The 14,894-nt window shown below is 36.5% G+C and overlaps 1 protein-coding gene across 1 annotated transcript; it reads right to left on the bottom strand.

Moving 5' to 3' along the window:
- Positions 1 to 11,387: 11,387 nt before the first annotated feature.
- LOC131681400 (uncharacterized) lies at positions 11,388 to 12,079 on the bottom strand. The gene has a single exon (XM_058962160.1). The coding sequence runs from the start codon at positions 12,022 to 12,024 to the stop codon at positions 11,560 to 11,562; it is 465 nt and encodes a 154-aa protein (XP_058818143.1). The 5' UTR covers positions 12,025 to 12,079; the 3' UTR covers positions 11,388 to 11,559.
- Positions 12,080 to 14,894: the final 2,815 nt, after the last annotated feature.

The following is a 14,894-nucleotide window of genomic DNA, read 5'->3' as shown; positions in this document are numbered from 1 at the left end:
CACCGAAAATGTCATGCCAATTTTCTTATGATGTTTAAAATCAAACCAAAATTTTAGGGTAGTTTTATACATATATTTACTTCAAAAATCAAAAGAAAAGTTAATCGATGGAGCCTTGAGTGTAAAATTGAACGCATTTTCGCTTGATGCCCTCCATCAAAGTCTTTACAGTGTCATCCGGTACCAGTTTCTCAGTTTTTTCCATTTTCTTAACATGTCCTTCTCGTCTTTGACTGTCTTCTTGCTCTTCCAAAGTTCCCGCTTCATCATTGCCCAGTACTGCTCCACCGGGCGCAGCTCCGAACAGTTTGGCGGATTCATGTCCTTTGGAACAAAATGGACAGAATTGGCCTCATACCACTCCAGGACACTTTTAGAATAGTGGCATGATGCCAAATCTGGCCAAAATAGCAGAGCTTTGTCGTGCTGCTGCAAGAACGGCAAAAGGCGCTTCTCGAGGCACTCAGATTTGTAGATCTCGCCATTTACTGTGCCCTTTGTCACGAAAGGCTCACTCCTCAGTCAGCAAGAGCAGATGGCCTGCCAAATGAGATATTTGGAGGCGAACTTCGACATTTTCTTCTTCTTAACCTATTATTGCCCAACCTACTATATATAGGAGGTGCTAAGAATAACTCCTATTACTTAAGGAATAACGCAGAACAGACATTATCAATGAGTTAATATTGTTCATATACCCTTACAGAATACGTTTAGAGAAGTTAGAGTGGTTAAACCGGTGTTTATGTTTTGTTTTTATTCAATTTTCCCTTAAGGGTTTACACATTTTTGTCACGATGAAAAAAATTTATAAATTAGATATTCTCAAACTACATACGCTGAGGAAAATTTTCTCAAAATTTCATTAAGATCGGAATACTAAAACTTGAGTTACAGCGATTCATAGACCGCTACCCATTGACCACTCGTAGGCGGTGCGTAGTGTTTGATACGCTAGACCATTGACTCACTGCAGCGACAGTAAAACTCGATTATCTCGGAATTGTATTTTGTTGAAAAGTTCATTCGCGGCGACCACGATATCTCAGGAATTAATTAATCGATCAATCTGAAATTTTCACTGGTCGTTCCTTATTATATCAGCTACTCTTGGTAGGAAATTAATTTCACTGGAATGACCACATCATTTTTTCCAATCGGAAAACTCAAGTTGTGCTGCGTGTGATAAATAAGTTGGGCAATAATGGATTAAATTTGCCGTCCACATAGAACTTGCTCTTGCCGGCTTTTATATACGTTTCGTCGTCCATCACACAGCAGCCATATTTTGTCAGCATCTTCTCGTACAGCTTCCGTGCCCGAGTTTTAGCCGTCGATTGTTGCCGCTCATCGCGGTTTGGGAAGTTCTGTACCTTGTAGTCCAGCTCTCTTCTTTGCATTCTGGACGTAGCTCGGCGACATGCCGATCTTTTTAGCCAAATCACGGCTTGAGACGTTGGGATTTGCTTTAATCATCCGCTTCACCTTTCCCTCCGTCTTTTTGTTCTCCGGTCCCGGTTTTCTTCCAGCTCCTTTGCCGTGGTCCAACGTCAACTGCTCCTGGAACCGCTTCAACACGCTGGAGACGGTTGAATGGTGAATGTTCAACATTTTTCCCAACTGCCGGTGCGACAGGTCAGGAAATTCCAGGTGTTTGGAAAGAATTTGTTCTCTCGACTCGCGTTGGTTCACCTACATTTTCGTTGAATCGAAAAACACGACTTCGAGTTTGACAGCATGTAAACAATACACATCAATGAGAAAGTGTGCATTGTGTCGATTGAGCTGAGGCTCTCCAAGACAATAAAGTAATGATCAGTGGGCAAAGTATGAATGACTCCAAGGGTATTTTGAATAGCAGCAAGTTCTGCGACGTAAATTGAAGCAGGATCATTGAGTGCCTCATTCAAACTTGAGGTGAGGTTTTGATTGAATATACCGAAGCCAGTGGAGCTGAGGCTAGACCCGTTGGTGTAAAACATCTTGTTGCAGTCGACTTCTCGAAATTTACTATGAAAGATGCTTGGGATCACTTGCGGACGTATGTGATCCGGGATTCCACGAATCTCGTCCTTCATTGATGTGTCGAAGAATACAGTTGAATTAGAAGCATGAAGAAGATTGACACGGTTGGGAAATATGAAGAATGATTTATATTTTGTGCCATGTAATCGAAGTACAAGGACATATTTAGCAACACTATTCATAAAATAAAGATTGACAAGTAATTTTATTCATAAATTTAGGAACATTATGCAGTGTCCGACTATACAACGTGAAGTGGTTCCTGAGTTATAACATGTTCAGCGTGATTTGGTTTTCATGATTGTGAATTAATTCGCAAAAGTCGTAAACTATTTCACGATACTCGTGATATTTTTCATGGATATATTCATTCCTCGTGAATTATTTCACGATTTCTTATGTTCACGATTCAATATCCGTGGTAGTGAAATAGTTCTCAATAACATAAAATGAAAGACTGGCTTCCAAAAGGGGATAAGCCACATTTTGCATTTTTTACATGAAACAGAAAAACTTCCGTATTTTCAAATTTACAGATTTTGCTTTCCTCATATAAAGAAAGGCTATGCAATCACTCTAAAAATCTTTTTACCCAAAGCCCGATGGGTCGAACGTCATATACCATTCGATTCAGTTTGTCGAGATATGAAAATGTCTGTGTGTGTATGTATGTGTATGTATGTCTGAGGAAGTCCTCAAGGTGGTGTGCTGTCACCACTTTTGTGTAACCTTGTCACCGATGTCTTAATGATGAAACTAACTACGCCTGGACATATGATTTCGCTGTCGACTATCAGATAATGATTACCAGTATTCGCATTAATACACTTTTCGATTTGGCACAGCAAGCATTATATGACAAATTTCGCGTCAACTCCAACAAATGTTGGCAGCACCCTCTCAGATTTTAATGAAACTTTCTGTACATGAGAACTTTATCACAAAAACCACTTTGCATATTTTGTTTTTCCAAAAATGATCTAGACTGTCTTTTAAAAAGGGTCAAACTTTTTTTACCAATTTTTTCAAATGGCAATAGTCCAAAAATGACAAATACTACAAAAAATGTTATAGGAGTGATTTTTACAAAATGTATCAAAGTTTTGAAAAAAAATATTGAAAAAATTTTTCATTGACTGCTACACTGAAAAAATCGATTTTAATAATTTAAAGTCGATTTACAAAAAATAACCCCATCTTTGATTTGGATGAAATTTTGTTCCAAGATAGATAATTATATTCCCTACCTACCGTCAAAAATTTAAGTTGGGCACTTTCAAGGAAACAAAGTTATTTGAAAAACACTTTTCTTTGTCCAAACTGAATTTTTTTCACTGTATCATAATCATCTCAAAACCCAATTTCTCAACTGCTAGTCGCCCGATACATGCAAAAAGTATCAGTAACGAATTTGGTATAGCATCTCGAACTGGACTGGAACGAGGCCGAAGGGATTCATTCAACGGAGATCTGGTACTAGAGCACTTAGCGCACAACCAGACAACATGTTTAATATCGCGATAACCGCCACCACAAGCGCAGAGACCGCTCTCCACGACCCCAATACGCCGGAGATGGGCATTCTACGTTTAATGAGTGTACATGACCTGAGATATCACCCGAATGAAGTCATGACCCTCATCCATTCTCTTGGACCAAGGTTTGTTGATACCTTTGGGATTCCTGAACTTCCATCTCTACACGAAATTTGCAAATTTTTGATCGTCCTCTGAGAAGAAATAACTCGTAAAAGAAGAAAAAACTCGTTGGAGTTACGCAATCTTTCATAAATATCACCTTCTAATGCTTAAATGTACAGCTTCTCATCATCATTCTAATACAAGTGTCCGCCTTCTCATTACTCGAAATGGAGCACTGCGAAAGAACTTGAACTAAGGCAATCAGGTATAATTTAAAGTACTCAAAAACTCCCATGTTTTCTCCAGGAAATACAAAGAGTGCTTTTCATCCTCCATCAAACGGGGAGCCTCATGTAACTGTAACAATGTGGGCATGGTCGTTGATAGGCAAATATAAACCCATCAGTTTTGTGGAGAGAATGTTGGGACCACAGCCTCTTTTATGATTGCACTCTCCACTACTGTCATAATAATTAGCATAAAAGCGATGCATAGCTGTCATCATATGACGAACGTTCCGTGTATTCCCATCACAGGATGAATCGAATACACAACGTAAGCCCTAGCCACCAGACAAAACATTATTTCTCTGATGATCCGTCCGTTAATCCATCGACAGACCGGTGCCAATAATCGCGTTGTTCAGCTTTCATCAAGTTTTTCATTTGTATGTGTTAGCGTCACGTATATTGGGAAAAAATCGGGCGATCCGACGTTCAAAAGACCCTTTCGCGTACAATTCTAAGCAATCTCTGCACACCACGAAGTTGGAGACTGTTCACGGTTGTTCGCGTCGGGTACTCGTTTCGCCTGACCTGTAATCGTAGTGCAAATGGAGAGAAAACTAATGGCATTTTTGTTTTTGACAGTGCACTACACAGGTGAAGTCGGTGCTACACTCATTCAAACTTGGGTGTAATCAGTCTATCTCGATCTTTGCACTACACCGGTGTAGCACCAAGAAAAAACGAAAACGCTATAAGCAAAGCTTAGGAGACCTGGTTTTCCTCTTTCGGAATTTTATAGGCACATTAGAACATGTTTCCACAATGGGATGGTCAGACTTTCGCTCTTTAGTGTAAAACGTAAACGTAGAAATTAGTCGTTGTCGGTGGCGTAGCGCTCTTTTGCATTTCTTATCGGAGCGTTCTTTAAAAGAATGTTTCATTTTGCTCCCACATAATTTATATGCGGGATATGTCGAGAGATCATGCGGAGTCTCTCCAGAGTTGGAATACTTTTTTTGAACCTCTATCCGCATTTTTCACAGCGTGCCTTGTTTCTACAATAAGTCGTTGTTAACTCAATTGTTTGCAACGACGGCAGTTCATGCCTCGCGGCACAAAAATGCGAACAGGTAGACTAGCCTTGTCCAAAAGATCATAGTTTGAAAGAGCAGATTCGGCGAAAGGTTCGAAATGAGGCTGATGGAAAATATGTTTTCATATACTCCTTGAGTTTTCCTGAAGAAATTTGCTTGCGAACTAGAATTTTCACTGGCCGAAGCAAAGGGATCTTGAAGGAACGAACCCCATACTTCGCAATTAAGGCCCCTTTTGGAGACTACACCATCAATCTCTATTTCCCGGGCGGGTACATATACAAGATACTTCTTCGTACACGGCCAAGTAGTATTTAGTTAAATCTCGCATATATCGATGATGTTAAATAGCTTATCTTTGTTCTTATTCGAGTTTGTTATGAATATATACCAAATTCGTTTCTGATACTTTGCATGTATCAGGGAACTAGCAGTTGGGAAATTAGATTCTGAGATGATTCATTGGTTTAGTTTTCGATAAAAATACACTTCAGGAAAAGTTTTTTTTTTAAAAAACTTTTTTTCTTAAAAGTGCCCAACTTCAATTATTGACGGCAGGTAGGGAACATAATTATCTATCTTGGAACAAAATTTCATCAAATCAAGAATGAGGTTTTTTTTTTAAAATCGACTTAATTTTTAAAATCAATATTTTTTATGTGTAAGAGTCGATGAAATTTTTTTTTCAATATTTTTATTCAAAAATTTAACTAATTATTATTAGTTATTATATACAATCCCAAATCAACAATGAGAATATCAATTTTTTTCTTGATTTTTGTATTTATGTTAACAGACAAATTAAATTTTGGGTCAAGAATTACCCCAAATTGATCGGCGTTAGTCTTATCAGAATCAAAGTACTGCAACATAGAATCTCTGGTTGTAATTCTTCGTTGCACGAAAATACAATTGGTGTTTTATATGGATTAACTAATATTAGAACTTGAATACAGTATGTGTTTAGCAACATATGACGAATTTCGCGCTAAATCGTCTTCAGAGTTGGCAGCACCCTCACAGATTTTAATGAAACTTCTTTGCATACTTTGTTTTTTCAAAAATGATCTAGACTGTCTTTTGAAAAGGGCCAAACTTTTTTTCCAATTTTTTTCAAACGGCTATAGACTAAGAGTGACAAATCCTACAAAAAAAAATTTGTGCGAGTGATTTTCATAAAATTTGTCAAATTTTAGAATAAAAATATTGAAAAAAAATCATTGACTCCTACACTGAAAAAAAATCGATTTTAAAAATTTAAAGTCGATTTAAAAAAAACCATTTTTGATTTGGATGAAATTTTGTTGCAAGATATGTAATCAAAGATTCAAGTTGGGCACTTTCAAGGAAAAAAAGTTATTTGAAAAAAACTTTTCCTTGTCCAAACAGAATTTTTTTTCGGTGTATTTTTATCGAAAACTAAAAGTATCAGTAACGAATTTGAAATATATTCATAACAAACTTGAATGAAGACTGGAAGACAAGAAGAGGGGTGGGCGTAGCGTAGTTGGTAAATCGATTGCCTTGTACGCAGCGCACCCGGGTTCGAGTCCCGACCCCGCAGATAAGGTTAGAAATTGTTCATAAGAGATTTTTCTAACCCGAAGAGGCGAATGAACTTAAGGTTAAAACCTCTATAATCGAAATAAAAAAAGACAAGAAGATTGGAAGACTTGAAGACTGCAGTTCATTTGTTCCTCTAAAAACTGATGAATTTTATGAAACAATTGACAAACATTTCTAAAATTTATTTTATGTCTGATGATGCAGCAGCACAATACAAAAATAAGAAAAACTTTGCAAGCTTGTGTAGATTCCAGTCAAAGTATCAGTTAAACGCAGAATGGCATTTTGTTGCAGCATCCCATGGAAAAGGACCCTGTGATGCCATTGGTGGCACTCTCAAGCGAATGGCAAAAAGAGCCAGTCTTGCTCGCGACTATGGAAATACCATAACAACTCCCCGAGAGTTATATAACTGGGCAGTTGAACAAACTGATAAAAATATCACAAAATTAATTTTCTGCTACATATCTACTGAACAGTACAACAAAATGTCATAAGAACTCTAAGAGCTCTATAATAACGCCATAACAATATCTGGAACTCAAAAATGCCACAGTTTTGTGCCTATTCCTGGGGGCAAAGTAGAGACGAAAAGGTATTCTAATTCAGAAGATGAACCAAAAATATTTTCCTTGCATAGAAATAGTACAAAATAGCATGAATGAAGATAGTTTTAAAACAAATGTAATATATAAAAATAAATAAAAAATTATGTAAAATTCAATACATAATGTTGTAGTGATTATTTGTTTCTCTGATTCTTCCTCAGTACTAAACAAGAAAATAAAGAAGTAATAATGGAATATTCGTTTAATGACATAAACTCTATTCAATGTGATTCTTGATTAAGGGGTTACATACCTTTTAGTGATAAAAATGTCATGAAAGTTTGAATTTACGTAAAGGAATAAAGCAATGATTTCATTACATCAAACTTATAATATTTTGGTAGTGCATTTTCAGTAAAATAAACAAGCATAAGTTTATAAAAATAAATTGATAATTGGCGGAGTTATGGCTTTTTCCCCGAAACCTTTTTTTCATTTAAGAGGTTTGCGGTGATCACGATTGGAGACCAATAAATCACCCAAAATCGCAAAATTCAAAAAAATCCATTAGTATATGAATATTCCTCATACCTTAATAATTTTTTTCTGCATTCGAGAATGTTTTAGTAACAAATCGCTGTTTTAAGTTCTAAAAATTGTGTTAAAAAATTATTATCCATGAAACAAAACTTTATGAAAAAAAAGAATCGTTAAAGTACGAGAAAAATAATTACGATTAATTGAAAAAATAATTAAGACAATTGATTGAGTAGTTTTTCGGCAATCGTGGTAACGGAAAAACCATTTTTAGTAAAACGAGATAATCGAGTTTAAAATTTCAAATTACCACTGCTCTTAGTAGACGAAGCGCACTTGGAAGCGCTGTAACTTTCGATCTATTTCTCGGATCTTTATAAAAATTTGGGAAAACATTCTCAAGGAGTTGTAATAGTAGATAAAGTAATAAAAAAATTCGATCTCATGAAAAATGAAAAAAATAGTTAACCGCTTAATAAAAATATGCATAGTTGCTAAATTAGACAATATCTTCCCACAAACTTAGTTTTATTGGATTCTGAGATGATTATGACTTTCATTGGATTAGTATTCGATAAAAATAAACTGAAGAAAAAAAAAATCAGTTTGGATAAGGAAAAGTTTTTTTCAAATAACTTTTTGTCCTTAAAAGTGCCCAACTTCAATTTTTGACGTTAGGAAGGGAACATAATTATCTATCTTGAAACAAAATTTCATCCAAATCAAAAATGGGATTTTTTTTGTAAATCGACTTTAATTTTTTTAAATCGATTTTTTTCAGTGTAGGAGTCAATGAAGAATTTTTTCAATATTTTTATTCGAAAATTTGACTAATTTTGTGAAAACCACTCCAACATTTTTTGTAGGATTGGTCATTTTCAGACTATAGCCATTTGATTAAAATTGGTAAAAAGTTTGGCCCTAGATCATTTTTGGAAAAACAAAATATGCAAAGTGGCTTTTTGTGACAAAGTCTTCATGTACAGAAAGTTTCATTAAAATTTGACAGGGTGCTGCCAACTCTGAAGACGATTTAGCGCGAAATTCGTCATATAGGGTAATATCGGGAGAGATGCCGCGTCAGGAGAGATGCCGCACTTTCTATATCTCGTATATAGGGTCAATACGGTAATATGAGATTGTGAGTTTGTCTTTTGAAGAGTTACAATACTGGAGATGGAAAATAATTCTTATTATCAACTTACAAAAATTTTATTAATAATTATGTGCATCCAGTTGCATCACGGAGTGCCGAAAGTTTTTCAGTACCACATCAAGATTTCGTTTTTTTAAATTATTCGATTTTTTTTGTAAATCATGTATCGGTTGAGTAGCTGGGACCGTTTAGAGAATCTGATAATGAGCACTGTCATCCATAATTTCAGAGGAAAATGTCGCCGTGCGGCATCAATCCCACACAATTGGGAGAGATGCCGCATCAAAATTGCGGGTGAGATGCCGCACTCGTTGGCGGAGGATACGTAGCTAAAATGTATTTTTTCACCTCGAAATGTCATTAAATGATCATTTGCGTCAGGTATAGATTATTAATAAGGTACATCCACAAACTAACGGACCTAACACAGTGGCATATAGGAATATGAGTCTATTTATCTATATATTTGAACGGGCGATATGTATCTAAGTATTAGTTATTTCGGTTTATTCTTTAATCTTTCAGGCACTAATTTTAGTAAACGCATTGATTTGTATTGATGTCAATCCTGAGATAAAAATGAAAATTTCGACGAATTGATGCTTTTTAAAATGAATCTTTCAAGAACAAACCAAAATTATATAAATGCATTGTTGGAAGATACAACCAAAAACTGCTTTTAAGGAACCCCTACCAATACATCGCTCGCACAAACATATAAATAAACAGTACCCTTAATTAAGTTACTCCGACTTAATCGTTACACAAGGTTGCAAAAATAAAATATTTTTAAAATGTTGAATAAAAAAAGGTTTCAGGAAATGGTATTACCCCCTTAAGAAAAATGAAGGCGCTTACTGATTTATAGGTGTAATCAAACTTCATGAAACTAAGCTGAAGACCCCTAATCACAAAAACATCAATGATAGCTAAAAATACTTTTGTTCACCATTTTTCAGTTTGGGACCATTGTGCGGCATCTCTCCCGCAATAACCTTTTTTTTTAAATGTTCATGGAAAATTGATGATTTTTTTCATAAAAAAAATTTCACAGTCTTTTCGAAACTTGTCGCAATTGATAAATATGATTTTATCAAATATTGAATGGTTTACTTCGATGCAGGATAGATTTTAAGAAATGTGCGGCATCTCTCCCCAAATTACCCTATACTAACGTCTTTGTTTTGCTTGAAGCGAAACTGAGTTAGTTTTAACCCCAACTGCTGTCAAAATGAGTGGACTGACAGTGGTTGGGGCTAGAACCTGACTCAGTTTCGGGGTCCAGCAAAAACGCCAAAACCATTTCTTTTAATGGAACAAAGAAAAAATTAGAACGAAACCATTTTTAATCGGTGCCGGTGGTCGAGTGGTAGGTGTTACCGTCAATCACCCCAGTTTGTTTGGGCTAAATTCCAACCGAGGTCGTTAAGATTTTTTGAGATAAAAAATTATGTAGTCACGTCAATGTATTGATATCTATGGCCCAGATGGTAGAATCACCTTTCTGGCGTCCGTGATTAGCACTCAGTGCGGATAGAGGCCGACAAAAAAATAAATAAAAAAAAACAAATAAATTTTCAATGTGCAATGAGCTTCAGTGCTTGCAAATATCTGCTGAATGCTGTCTACTAATACAGGAAGAAAGCCTAAAATCTCAAAAGCTTATTGCAACTTCTCCCTTATCGACACACAACACGCTTGCTCCCGCTTGAGGCAAATTGGGGTCCAATCACTATTCAGGTGACAACTGCGTGCGTAGGCTAAGACGCCTTCCATCATCGTAGCCAACCTGTCAACACCGTGTCACAACAGGATTATAATGAACAAATCTCGTTCGTTATCATTCGAGCTCTGATGGTGTCGTTGTTGAAGACACATTTTCCTCGATTATGTCAAATCGTCCAATTTTTCGTCAACTTTGGTCCTGCAGTGTTAGCGGAAGCTGAAAAAAGTAGGTATACATACCTACCGACAAACGAGTGAAACGTGAGCTGCTGCTAATAATAATGTGCTGTTGTTACCGGCGTGCGGGGGCTGGAGGATACTCAATTTGTCGAGCTTGTCAGAATGCCATCAAATTATAACGAGTAATAAGATGATGAAAATGAGATTGTATTTTGCGAGTGTCGGACTCCCTGCCGGGGATTTTATTGGCACTAGCTTGATCTGCTGGTGATTGGAAACGTCTAGGAATTTTAGTGTCGATAATACATAAGAATGGGATATCTTCAAGGTGAAAAAGTCACAAAAAATTTTTGGTAATCGCTAAAGTTTATTTCATGGAAACAAGACCAGATCAATTGACAAATGAAGGACCGAAAATAAAAGCATCAAACCCCTTCAAATAAATTAAAACGTACACATCGGGTACAACATTTAAACGTATAATTCAAAATTCATGCTTGCCGACTTTTTCGGGGAGAAAATGTTGAGTGATTCTTATGATGCATTGCACACAACTCAATGTGAACTTACAACAACACATCGTTTATTTTCATGATTAAAAAAATTCTTTTCCAATTCTTGAGAGAACGATTTCAAAGTGAACGGTTCAAGCAGACGGTTAATCAGGGACAAAAGTAAAAAGCCAGCAAAACCATCAACGGATCCATACAAGAAACAATTCTCAGATTTAGTTCCAACTAACAATTTATTCATTCTTCATCTCTCCTAACTAAATCCATAACAATTAACACCATTCTATCACATCAACCAGATTTGTTCGCTGTTCGGTCAACAGTCGCAGTTCTAGCCAGGTGCAGCCGCTCAGTATCCGCCATGTCCACCGTGTCCGCCGTGTTCATGGCTTGGCACGCAGGGTACGTGGGCAACACTAGGAGCACATCCGACCATCAAGTTAGCTCCGCACTTCGCCTTGGCAGAGTATGAGTGCGCAGCCGGGGCAGCGTGGTATCCTCCTCCGTGCTGTTGAGCTGGGGCTTGGTAGCTGGCCATGGCGCCCATGATGACGGTGGCGAGTAAAAGCAAAGCGCAGATCTTGCTCATGATGATTACGGTTGGTGGTTTTGACGGTTCTCGAAGCACTACTGCAGCGGTACACTGGCTGATACTGTTCAACTGCGACTGATGATTGCTGGGAGCATACCGGACCGTTTTATAGTCATTAACGGACAAGTGACGGGGTTGATTTGGCACGACCCTGCTGCAGTACCTAGGCGCTAACAAAAAGCGGAAGTTTTGAAAACATTGGTCGCTGCGATGAGGCTGCATTCGGATGCGCGTTGCGTTGTCAAAACACTAAACAAACTATCGTGCCGTTATTCGACGTTGCAGCTAAGCCGTTTTTGTGCGATGGTAACATTCAACAAGTGGTTTGAGTTTTTCCTTCAAATACACTAAATAGCCTAACGATGAAAGAGTTACTTATACTACTACCAATTATCATTTTACTCCCACTATCTATTATCATCAATTATCATTATGATGTATAATATTGAGTTCCAAATTCTTTCCTTCTTATTCTGTGATTTTACATCATGTGTATGTATGATCTAAAGTTGTTGAACCTGGAACCCACGGTTTAGAGAAGAAGTTTCATTCTTCGGAATTGATAAAATGTTTAAAGCATCTTTATTTACATGTGACCCTGTCCATTTGATGTTATTTGTATGTGAATTTTATAACCTAAAATGATACACAGCTCTGTATTTATTTGGAATAATTCTGTCAATTTTCTCTCAGCGATCGTTGTTTAATTTGCAGATTTTAATCGGGGTTTAAAAATAGATCCATTGTGTGAATAATATTTGAGTGGCGAACGCGTCGTTCTATCCTTGAAAGGTTCACTCAGTAACCATCTTTATAATTCGTCAATACCGGGGCGGATCTAGAAAAAAAAATTCGGAGGGAGTCCGAAATTTCGATTTTGAAATGTTCATTGTACAATACGTAATATTTAATAACCTCATTTAATTAAAATCAATTTTGGAGATCTAAATTGCTTTGGAACGAATTTGAGTTTAGAATGAATTAAAATAGAAATTATTTTAAAGTTTCTCAGTAAGTTAAAAAATTCGGGAGGGGTCCGGATCCCCAGGACCGTCTCCCTGGATCCGCCACTGGTCAATAGCTCCCTGGTGTGGCGGTTTAGAGGACATGACTCTGGGACTCATAAGCCGTTCACCGTATGTTCGTTCTCCAGCCATGAGGGATTCCTAGAAGTGAAGAGAATCGTGCTAGCGCCATTGCACAGTGGTCCAGATCGCTCATTTAGGAGGAATTTTTACTTTCTGACAAACCTGTATAATTTAGCCGTATCATGTCTTAGGATGAATTTGTGTACATCAGAAGATGCTTCTTTTTATTGGAATAGTTATTAGGGTGGTTCTAATTTATCTAAAATACGAAAATAACCTTTTTACTGATGAAAGATAGAGCTCCACAGTCTTCCACAAAGTTGTAACTTATTTTGAATAAATTTGTTGAATATATTAAAGCTCTATCTCTTTTAGTTTTTATTATACAAGAAATTAAAAAAAGATTAGGTTGTTCCTGAAAAAAAAAGGTTTTTTTAGTATAACTTTCGTATCTTTTACTTTTCGTTAACACAACCTTTGAACAGCTTATTGAAAACTTCAAACCGAGTATTTTTCTCCAAGACACCGAAGGTCTAACTTTTTTCTTTAAAAAGTTATGGACACTTTTCGTTAAAAAATAGCCTATTTCAAGGCTCATTATCACTGATGCGGGCACCTAAAATTGAATACTGTTTCAACCACATAAAAGACCATACTTTTTAGTATATTTGAGCAAAAATAGACCAACACGATATTTTTTTAAAATTTTCAATTTAAATTTAAAGTTTGTAGTTTTGCAGGTTCAACGCATTTACACACATATCGTTGTATTATGAAAAAAGCTTTGCATAAGTGGAACGACTGTCAAAAAATGTTTTCTGATTTTATTCGTTTTAAATAAAACTAGTAAATATGGATATTAGTCGAAGAGAATTGGCGAATTTGTTTATCACTGGTAAAAAGACAGATGAACAGCTTAAGTTCATTACAAGTAGTAATCCAAATGTAAAATTGAGACTTGTTAGTGCTCGGAAGAAAATAAAAATCTTCATGTTGGAATTTAGAAGTTTGTGTATTCGGAGCAAGCGCACGCAAATTCGGTTTGAGCTGGAAAATTTTGTGTGGCTTGAAGGAAAGCTAAGATTCGAAGTCGAAGGTAAAGGTAAAGGCCGAAAGAGGAAACCATTTTCCGAAATATGTCGCAGAGTCAAAATAAAGCGATTAGGAAAGTTGCGCGATAAGTATTCCACGGAAGAACTTGGTTTAGCGTCAGCCGGCAACGCTAATTCTACTGGTTTCCGTTTAGTTGGCAGACAAATCGAACGATTGTCGAAAAGTCCGGTCAGATCTACTGTTGAGAATTTAGGATCCGTGGCTGTCCCGATTGCAGAAGCGTTTACTGCGGAGGAGGCACTTAGATTTATTTGTGAAAATGATTTTTCTAAGGCGCAGTACCAAAACCTACGCAGCTCAGTTATGCAGAAGGGTTTTGACATTTATCCCGCGTATAATAAAATAGTAGAAGAAAAGAAACTATGCTATCCGATCGGTATGTACTATTCTCAAAGATTCGTCCCTGAATCAACATTTTTTTCAGGAATTTCTGTTCAGCTTTCTTGTGCGTACGTTCCCCTTCAAGCTCTTGTTAACCATACCGTGGAACGACTCATTTCGTTTCTGAATATTGTAGTTCTACCACTGCATCCTGAGGATAACACGTTTGTTATCTTTATTTTTAATTTTATTTTTAATGGACACATTCTGTATTGTTGATATGTAAGCAAATATTTTTCAACAACCAACATATGATTCAGCTATATAGTTTAATCAACAGACCCTATGGTTGAAATATATTTTGGTTGCTTTCATGTAACTTTCAAATGGTTTACAATATCGCCTTGATGTCAAAGAGAAAGTTACACGAAAGTTTACGGGCGTTTTGAAAAACCTACTATTGTTGATGGAGAAACGCGACTAACTTATTTATTTTTTTTATTCATTTCGTTTATTTGATAGGCACAAATGCGATAGCTTGGCGGTGCCAAATTCTTTTGTTTTTACATT

This window comes from Topomyia yanbarensis, chromosome 2 (genome assembly GCF_030247195.1).
Source record: "Topomyia yanbarensis strain Yona2022 chromosome 2, ASM3024719v1, whole genome shotgun sequence".
Lineage (NCBI taxonomy): Eukaryota > Metazoa > Arthropoda > Insecta > Diptera > Culicidae > Topomyia > Topomyia yanbarensis.
Note: the sequence above shows the minus strand (reverse complement) of the source record. Positions and strands in the feature narration are given on the sequence as shown.

What these genes read in the sequence shown, in the direction of transcription:
- LOC131681400 (XM_058962160.1), bottom strand. Translation starts at nt 12,024, where the DNA reads ATGCAGCCTCATCGCAGCGACCAATGTTTTCAAAACTTCCGCTTTTTG.